Source organism: Perissodus microlepis, chromosome 20 (genome assembly GCF_051167445.1).
Source record: "Perissodus microlepis isolate ML-2025 ecotype Zambia chromosome 20, ASM5116744v1, whole genome shotgun sequence".
In the NCBI taxonomy this organism is placed as follows: Eukaryota; Metazoa; Chordata; class Actinopteri; order Cichliformes; family Cichlidae; genus Perissodus; species Perissodus microlepis.
This window is the reverse complement of record NC_140480.1, coordinates 2,142,187-2,152,666: the sequence shown is the minus strand read 5'-3', so window position 1 is coordinate 2,152,666 and position 10,480 is coordinate 2,142,187. Positions and strand designations below refer to the sequence as shown.

The 10,480-nt window shown below is 38.5% G+C and overlaps 1 protein-coding gene across 1 annotated transcript; it reads right to left on the bottom strand.

Annotated features, from left to right (window-relative positions):
• Nucleotides 1-524: 524 nt before the first annotated feature.
• senp1 (SUMO specific peptidase 1) lies at nt 525-9,526 on the bottom strand. The gene is made up of 18 exons (XM_084917062.1): nt 8,863-9,526; nt 8,618-8,676; nt 8,337-8,524; nt 8,179-8,254; nt 7,174-7,366; nt 6,872-7,016; nt 6,658-6,776; nt 6,028-6,311; nt 5,850-5,913; nt 5,615-5,653; nt 5,444-5,528; nt 5,206-5,346; nt 4,672-4,803; nt 4,161-4,364; nt 2,735-2,814; nt 2,540-2,624; nt 1,967-2,062; nt 525-1,876 (listed from the first exon to the last, which is right to left on the bottom strand). Exons 1-18 carry the CDS (start codon nt 8,994-8,996, stop codon nt 1,814-1,816), a joined length of 2,187 nt encoding a protein of 728 aa, XP_084773188.1. The 5' UTR covers nt 8,997-9,526; the 3' UTR covers nt 525-1,813.
• Between the last annotated feature and the right edge of the window lie 954 nt (nt 9,527-10,480).

Genomic DNA, 10,480 nt, shown 5'->3' with positions numbered 1-10,480 from the left:
GCATCAAGACGACATTATGAGATATGCCATGTTTTCATCTAATCGCACTTTGGCAGGTATAAATAATTTTGCTTTTTTTTTTTTTTTTTTAAACTTATGTTTAAGTTTTCAAGATTCAGCTAAAGAAATGTGAACAAATGATGTATTTTAGCAACAGGCTGCTAGTAGCAGTTTAAAATGGGTTCTTTGATGTTATACGCAGACATGCCAATGGTTCATATTTTGGGCTGAGAGGCTTTTTTATGCTTGAATTATTCATAGTCAATGTAAGTGGCTTAAACAAACAAAACAAACATTCATTTGAAATGGTCAGAGGAGCCAATGCCCCCCACCAAAAAATCTTTGAAAGACCTTCAGAATGATAGAACTACTGCTCAAGAGCACTTTGAAAACATCCCTCTCCTTAGAAGTAAAATATAAAGAAATCTGTGGTGGCTCAACACCAAAGACAAGTTCATGCTTTAACTCGTGTCTTTGAAACCACAAATTAGTTTGAGTTTGTGAAAGTATTTGGAGAAAAAAGCCACAATACATGAGAATTTATTTCTAAAACAGACTTGAGTCTAGATAAAATAGATAGGAAATACGTTCTTAAAAAAAAGTATTTTACATTGTTTGCTGTATATGTTTTAAGTATATACAAAGTTCAAAATATACTGAATATACCAAAAGGTTGTTGAACAAAAGAACACCAAAATACATAAAATAGACTTTTAACCTTATTTTACACCATCAAGAAAACTGGATAAACAAATGACAGAACTTTTACCGTACTCTTACGGTGTAACGGTTTGGTTACACCTGCAAACCAGCGTCAAGGAGAAACAATGTTTTTTTCACTCTAAATCATACTCTGAGGTTATGTCACATTAATTTCTCAGCTTTACTGAAATGTCATAAAGAACTGAGTGACATTCTATCAATTTACCTGCAACAATGAGGTAATTACCTATTTTAATATTAACTTCACCTTATAACATCAAAATTCTCTTGTCCAAACACAGACTAAAGTAAAATCCACACAGCTGTTGTCACACATAAGCTGCAACCCTGAACTTTGTAGACATTACAGCAAAGCTGTATGCAGTAACACAAAAGTCCAAGTCAGACCTCCAAATGTCTTTAAGCTCCAGATCCCTGACAGAAAACCAGTGTATCAGCAGGTAACTGGAGAATGTGTAGCAAACCAATGGGTGTCAAATATCCTACATGCTTAACCAAGGCAGGCCTGCCTGAAACAAACTGAGCACTTTTAATAGCAACACGATGTGTGTAATCTCATGTGTGCCACCAGATTGTCCCACCATTGTGTGGAGTTCTCATGTGTGAAGATCAGGGGGGGGAGAGACTTTGGCATTTGGGAATGTAATCTGCTTTTAAAACACTTTTTTTTTTTCCATTTTTACTGATAACACAATACATGTTAATCAATGAGTGATCAATGACAACTGATTGTGGCACAAAAACATGTAATGAACATTCCACCTCAGAGTATGATTTGCACAAGTGTAATTTCAAAAACAGTTCTGACTGGACCGTACAAATCAAAGCGTTTGAGCTGCTGTCTGACACATACACAAAAAAAACTGTAGAAGAAGTTGGAGGCAGTGATTTGTTGCTCCAGCAACATCCTTTCAGCTACTTTTAGCCGAGGATGGAAATCGCTGAGCTGGTTCCTGATCAGATGAGCTGGTGTGAATGTTGTTCCCAGAATTCAAGTCTCCCATCTGTGAGTCCTTTCCTGGGGAGTAAAACTCAACCATCATCAAGATGTGTGAGGCAACTGTACAACTTCACAATTGTCATCCTCACATCACAACAGCTTGTGGTTTACAATCTCCCAAACGATCCTTTTTCTGAAATATGGCATATGTTTCTGTCAAAAACAAAAGAGGAAAGACATTTTTAAGCCTTCATTATGACTACTTACTGAAAAGATACTCTCATTGATGCTGTTTGAAGTTACCTGCGTGAAAGTGATTGGTTTGTCTTTGGTAATGTAATCTGCATATTTGCACGTGAACATTCCACAGTCGCTACCATTCATTTGCTGAGGGATCTCCTAAGAACAGGAAAAGAAAGAAGACAAGTTTGAATGTGCAAATCAAACCTGGATTAACCTACAGTGCAAAATGACATGTGACACTTTGACAAATTATCTACAAAATGTCTTGACAGTAAAAGCTGCTGAGAAACTAATTTGAAAATTCAGAAAACAAAAGTCACAAACATAAGAAACTGGATCTTTAAACATTTCAAATACTTAAAATCTCAGACTGGACTACTAACATTTTTTGTCACTTTGAAACCATTTGTTACCAGAAACCTAGTGAGGGCTTTACAAAAAAACCAAAAGGACTTTATAGATCTACAGCTATCAGATTCAACTGTAGAACATAGTGTCTGATAGAAAAGAGAAACAAGTAAAATGCCAAATAAATAAAATGATACTGTGAGGCAGATAATGAAATCCCATCTAAAATTCCTGAAACCATGTGATTTGAACACTTGTCACAACAACCTTGTCTGTAGAACTTACATTGCGTGTTTTGCTGTGCAGAATCCAGCCTGAGGTATCCAGTTCTTTGCCTTTTTTGTCCTTACTTTCCTGTTGCAGGTATTCACTGGAAAACAAAATTGAAGTGCAAAAAGTGCGATCTCAGTGAGTTATATTCACCTCTCAAAACACATACCCCATTTAAACAGATATTGCACATCTGCTACAGAAACTTACAACAATATTTCACATGCTTTATCGTTGTTTCCTCCCATAGAATCAAAGTACATGATGGACTTCTTGCGGAAATCCACCACCTGAAAAAAAACAAAATGCTAAATAAATCCCAAAATATTTATATCCACATTTTTAACTGACCCTTAAAACAACAATATATTCAATAATTTTATTACATGACAGAACAGTATTATTAAGAATGCAATGGTTATTGTAATCACACTGATCCTACTGTTTCCAGTTTAAGTCCAACATTATGAAGTTTCATTATTTACTTTATTGTAAAATAATGGAAATAATGCTGAAAGCAAAATCAAAGTCTCCATGAGTGCTTCCAAAATGGTTTTTTCCCCGATGTGTGATTCAAACATGATTTGAGAGGCACTTGTAATTTCAATGTACAAAAACGCTGAGATACTAACAGAAGATGCATTTCTGTTGCTGTGCCTAAATTACTGACTAAAGACAGCATAAATCTACTATTGGTTTTTGGTTTTCAAAGGAATTGTATGCAAAAATACTATACTACATTAAATTATACTATAATAATCACAAGTATTCGGTGTGACCTAGAATGATTGACTTAGCCCATAAAGTGATTTATTGAGGGCAGGGCCAAGAGTTGTGCTCCCCTAGACTTCTACTGGGGATTTGCCTGAATAGAAGGGGGCTCAGATGGGATAGGGCTTTTGCCATAGTGGCTCCCAAATTGTGGAATTTGTTGCAGTTTCACATTAGACAAGCCTCTTCCCAATTTCTAGATCTGCTCTTAAGACCCCACCTCTTCTGTTATCATTTTAATTCTATTCATTTTTTCAATATATTTATCTATTTAATTTCTATTTTTGTTGCTATGTCTAGCACTTTGGTCAGTGGTTACTATTTTAAAGTGCTTTAGAAATAAAGTTGGCTTGGCCATCTTGTGACCGCCACTCATTTAGCGTCTCTCGCAGCTTCCAGAATTCACTCACCAACCACTCAGGTAAAAAAGATTTTTCCCCTCACGACATCACATCACATCCATTATGCCCAACAACTTTCAAACAATCAGGCAAAAAATCTGTACCAAATGGACCAAATGTCTTTTCTGAAAAGGTGCGTCTTCCATATTGGCTTCACATTTGAGACTAAGAGCCTATGTACATTTGTATACTGTGTATTACTACACAGTTAGGTCCAATAATCAAGGTGTATTTATTTGTAAACCGTTGGCTCAAAGTGAAGACTTTCAGCTTTAGATAATTCAGAAAAACCAAAACACCATTGAGGAACTACAGCCATTTTTAAACATGGTTCCCTGTCCTGTCAAAGCTTATAATCATCATATAACACTGACATAACGCATGTATAACACTGACAAAGCAGGCCTGTTTATGCTCGTCCTTAAACCTTTAGATTACTTTCTACAACAGCCATTAGGACTTACAGAAAGGCACCAGTGCACCCCCAAGTGGACAGGAACCAACAAGATGTCTTTAGAAAAGATGTCCATCTTTTTGGTCCAGCGGCGGACAGCAGAATAGCCACTGCTGCGCAGCTTGGGATAGAAAAAAGTATTGAACGTATTGACTGTTGGCATGTTGGAATCCTTGCTGCGCTCAACCAGCAGGTTCATGTAGAAGTTGATCACCTGGGAAATTAAAGAGAGACCGTTTAGATCAAGTGGACATGTGCACTCGTTTAGTTGTGGATCATGAATCTTAATCATGTACTGTTTTTTGTTTTAAATAGAAGATGTAGAGAAACAGATAATTTCTTTTTCTGTACATCTTCTGAGGTTCTCCCCCTGGCAAACCAGGGGAGGTAGGCGGTATATTCATCAAGGCCGGACTTACACTGTTCTTCATCCATGTAGCCACATTGGAGCTGTGATTCTTAATTGTGTCAATAAGATCTCTCTATTTTTTCCCTTCATTTCTAATACAACATTTACGCACCTCATCATTGAGCCAGTTGAGGTTGCTCAGGGTTTGCAGGTCTTTACGTGTAAGGCTGAGACCAAAACCTTCACTTAACACTTCATGAGGATTGCCCCCTCTCAGCACCCTGTTCACTTCAGTCTCCATTTCCTTAAGAGGAAGAATGAGACAGTATACATGTATAAAACCATGAAATAGTACTTACATTTTATATGGATCTGAACACAATTTAGATGATAAAAAATTAGTCTGACAATATGCAAGGACAGTAATTAAAAGTAAAAGTCCCTTCATATTCTTAATCAGAATATTACTGATAAATAAATGAGATTAAATGAGGAAACTTAACAAAACTAACAGAGAGCACTTAATTTTCAAAAGATTGTAGAAGAAATCTCTGCACATCTATCATCAAAATGTAGTTGCAGTTTTACTTTTTAAAAGATAAATACTAGTTAGAAAACATACTTTCCTGCGACAGTCTGTTGTGGTCACTGATTTAAATAAATATATAATGAGCTATGCAAGTACATTAGGGTACAATTTCCATACCTCTGTAAGTTCAGGGAATTCTGGTTTCTCTTCCAAAGACGTCTCTTCTTTTATGATAGGACTCAAAGGAAGCTCTTTCTCCAAAGGAACTCGAACACAGACTTCGACATCTGGGCTACGCTGCTCCTCGTCAGACAGGCGCTGAGAACCAGAAATTACAAAGCAAATTAACGCAAAAGGAAAAATAATGAACATGTCAAATCTTAACCCAATAAGGTTTTGTGAGCTGACCACTCACCTGCTGCAGCAACTGAGCAGCCAGAGCTTCTTGCTCTTCTATCTGTCTCCGTCTTTCCCTCGCCCGGGAGTCATACATACTTGTCCTACAGGAAGAATTTAAAAAAGGAAAAAGATCTTTTTGCACTATTCAAATGTCGTGTAAATTAAATAAATAATTTAGTACACTTACAATTCTTTGATCCATAACTCAGCTTGGAAACATGGCACACTGTTAAGACAGAAATGTATCGTGATATGTATAAACCTTGGTTGTGCTGAAATCTACCTAAATACTTAATACACATACACATTTATAAACAAAATAAGAAAACAACTTGAAATGTTTGGCTATAAATGCCTCTGTTTGTATTATGTTTAACCAAGTTACACTTCAAATAGCAAGCCTGACCAAAAGAAATACTAACCTCGAGCTGTCTTGTTTTTTACTTTTTTGCTCATCTACAATAATTACAGAGTCGCCATCATGAGCTGTAAGAAAAGGCAAGAATAAGACTCATGAACAACCACCAAGTAACGTTTAATTCACTTACAATAATATGTTCAATGCTCTCCCCATTTCCATCAAGTACTCAGTATGATTACCTGATGACTGTGTGTCCTGAGAAGAGTTATCCTGCAGAGCTGATGGAGAAGGAGTTGATATGAGAGTAGCTCCTCTGCTGGAACTGAGGTCCCTGTCCAGGGACCATGTCTGGATCCCTGGCTTGCTGGGGCCCCCCAGTGGACTGGGAAGGTTGCTGGAGCACTGGCTAGAGACTCCCCTGGGGCTGGCGGGACTGCTGGGCCCCTCTGAAGTTCCTCCTGCTGCTGACCCAGTTGGAGAAGAGAACTGCAGCAGTCTGCGGCTGGTGGTCAGGAAGCTGGTGCTAATGGGACAATGACAAGTAGAATGGTACAATAAGTGACTGGTCTGGAAACAACATGATTACAACAACATGATAAAGTGGGGTAGGCTGTTCTGTTCCCCACATACCATAGCTACATGAATTATTACTAATACTAATGATAATGTGCACACCAGGAAAAAAAGAAGATCCCCTTTGAAGTCTCTGGATCAATGCACATGAAAGCCATGTCATTCCATGCTACGCAAAATAAGAAGATATGAAAACTACCTTTCATGCTTCTTTCACCCCCCCCCCCAAAAAAAAGAAAATTATATCTCATTACACATTTTTTGTAACAGGAACATGGCATTGATTCAATACGTACAAATCTCTGTGAGACCTCACAATAGTGTGTGAGCTGCCATTGTGAAGATAAGACGACTGACCACCAGAGACCATAGTAAGAAGCTGCCTGTAGACCTCCTTCTCCTCCTCTCGAACAGACTGTTAAACAAAGAAAACCCCCAGTATGAACACACAGACATGCAACAAATAGATATGAAGGAATCACACAGTTCATTACTGCTTTCATAAATAACCTCCTGTGCTGTGCAGCGGGGCCTGGTCTTGGGTGAGCAGCCTGATGAGGTACTGTGTGTTGGGCTCTGCACCACTTTGATGGGAAAGGTCTTCTCGTACATGCTGGTGCAAGAGCTGCTTGTTGCACCTACTCCACTAAACGAACTGCAGACAAAATTTTGGATTTACAAAAAAAAATTATAATAATGATTGAATATTGCTTACATGTCACAATAATAAATAATTTAACAAGCAGCAACTGCTGAAAAAGAATTTTCTATCAGACACAGACACGCAAAAGATGTAAGGAACACAAGAATACCTTTGAGTTCCATGCGTTCGGAGACTTAAAGGCCTGCCTAGCCTTGGAGAAGGCTGCCATTTAGGGGTGATGGAGGGTGGCAAATTAACCGAATGCCCGTTTGTTTTTGGCACCTCACGATGCACAGGACTCATGCACACTTGTCGCCTACAAACTTTTGATCCCGTATTTGACTTCTCATTACGCAACCACTCTGGAATACAGGGAGAAAGTACAGTAAGAGTTACAGCCCAGACAGGTTTTTGAAACCTTAAATGCAGATCGCATATCATCATGACTTACACCTGATATATGCTTCAGTGCAAAATCTACTCCATAACCTATTAAGTAACCTGTGCATCTTCCAAGACACCCAACTACATGTCGGGTCAATGTAGCCCGCAATTATTGTGACTGGCGTATTCATCACCATCGAAGCCTAAATCAGCCCTTAATACTGCATTACATTCTAATACTAATACTTCTATATTTTATTATGTAACAAGGCCTGTTGTATTGTTGCTATCAAAAAATTATTCGCAATGCTGCTGAAACTAACGTCACTGTGTCACCGTCCAAATACTCTGGACCTAACATACCTGAGATTGATGACAAATTAGTGTCTATGCAATTAAGTAGTACAAGAGCAGAACTGGGGTATGAAAATCACAAAGCCCATACAGTCTGATACAGTACATTTGCTAAAGTATTTCCAATCAAAGACTGTAGAGTAAGAAGGTATTACAAACAACAAAATATAAAGGTTGTCAGACAATTTAAAAGACATACTTGGAAGCTGAAAGCTCTTACAACAGCACTGTCCTGGAAAACACTGTAATTCAACTGGTGCCACAACATCCAAAACCCAGTGAATGTTTTAAAACCTTTTAGTTTTAATCATAGTTACTTGGAGTGGACAGGCATTCGGGGAGGGTGGAATTTTGGAAATGCTGCATATGCCCATCTCTGTTCAGCTCAGTTTTGTTAATACAACAACTTCCGAAAAGTTTAAAATGTTAAGCTTACCAGATTTTGACGTTTTCCACTCCAAAGTTGTTGAGGGAGCAGCAAATGTCTCATTCTGAGAATTCCTGTCAAGGATCTAAATCCGAACACATACAAGTTAAATAAAATTCATGTGTGCCAACAGTCTTTACAGGGACACCCATAAATCTGCACCATACCGGCCTCCCTGTCCAAATTGCTGATGATGTTGAGGGGCGCGGATGAGGTTCTCCAGGTGGCAAACCAGGGGAGGTAGTCAGCATATTCCTCAAGGCAGGACTTACATTGTTCTTCATCCATGCAGCCACATTGGAGCTGTGATTCTTAACCCCTTCAGCTGCATTCTTGACTGTGTCGATAAGATCCCCTGTAGAAATTTCAAACACACAGAAAATAATGCCTATACTCCCCACAATTACATGCACAACATACGTAACAAAGTGAGTGAGTTTCTACTTACCCATTCGTGATTTCTTTATCACCAAGCCATCTTGGTCGATGTTATGGCCATCTTCCAAACTTAAAGAAAAACAAACGGTATCCTGTTAACAACACGCTACCTCGTTTTTGTCAAACTTAAGATAACGGCTAAATGGACAGCGAGCTAAAACACTGCGGTCACACAAACACTGTACTCATAGTTCTGTCTGGGTTTAAGCTTCTTGGCATTGATTACCAAGGGAGTTCAGATATATCTGCTCGTACCATTCAAAGGGTCTTTTCCTCCTCATCTGACCATCTCTTGGTGTGCGTTGAGCATGTGGGTGTTCGGCAGCTGGAACACCATTGCGAAGACTGGCAACGCTCGTTTCTATCCATTCGCAGATTTTATTCAACATGGCTCAAAAGTTTTGGAAATAACGGCGCTAGTTTCAAGACAAATCGCTGTCACTGATTTGAGTCAGCCTTAGTGTCAATGTAGTCAAACCCAATTAAGCTAATGTGCTTTTTTCGACCGAGGAAAGTTAGCCGAGACTGCTTCAAACACCAACACTCCTAACAAATGCCATTTTATCATCACACGAACACTCGCAAAACCGCCTGATATTTAGCTTACAATTAGCTAGCTACCTAACTAGCAAACTAGGCTAACTACCCTGCTAGCTAACGTTGTTAGCTACACGGCTAATTTATGAAAGTATGTTTAAATTACAACGGGAATGCGATAAGTCGCAACCGACGCGTTCAGGAAAACGAAAATCATGTTGGGTTACACCCTAACTCATTTATATATCCTTAACGTGACAATAAATTGTAAATAAACTCGTTGAAGAATAACATCTCCCGCTTCTTCCTCATTCAAAACCACAACATGGCTGAACCGAGCGTCTGACCATCGTACATTATGATTGGGTGATTGGATGTTGTAAATTTCAGTGTACCTAAGGCTAACTGGTCGATTGCAGAATGGTGGGACGCCTTAGGGCTCTGGTTTAACGGAGGGTCTCTGACGTTTAGTCCTACGTCACAGCCGTAGGACTTGACTTGTGGATACAATCAAAGCGCACTAAATCCTGTGTATTTCTTTTACTGATCAATTGCCTTTGACCTCGATGGAAAAAGCAATGAGGTCAAGGATAATGGTGAATGAGAGTTATTTCGTTATCCATAATTTCGTTGTACATGTACAAAGATAATAAAGGGCTATTCTGTTCTATTCTTATAGAAAAAAAAATTGCACTTACGGAACTGTTCTTATCCCAAGTGGATGAAATGCCATAATTTCACACGTTTCTTTTTTTTTTTTTAATCTTAAATGAAAGTGTTGCCAGATGCTATTTTTGAAAGTTCTGCAACACACAATAAACCGATTTGTTCCATGAGAGATACACCAGTAAGGATATTTTCTTAAAATGTATGTGTTTCTGCAGCAAATCACAAGTGAACTGTAAAAGTGGACTGTCTATTTCTGGATGACTTTGGGCTTGTACAATAAAAATGATAAATATGAGTCTTTATCAACCCATACACTCACTGGACACTTTGCTAGTATGCAGTTGAACCCCCTTTGGCTTTCAGAACTGACTTCATTTTTCAACAAAGTGCTGGAACCATTCCTCAGACAATTTGGCCTATTTTGACATGATAGGATGACACAGTTGATTCAATCTCCCATACTACCATATCCCAAAGTCACTTGACTGAATCAAGATCTGGTGACTGAAACCAAGAAACTGGCTTGAGATTATTTGAGCTTTGTGACCCAGTAGAAGCAGCCTTCTCTGATGGCTGCTTCATAAAGGGATGGATATGGTCAGCAAATATTCATCTAAATGTTGCATTAAGAATTGAGACACATCAGACCAGGCAACTTTTTCCAGTC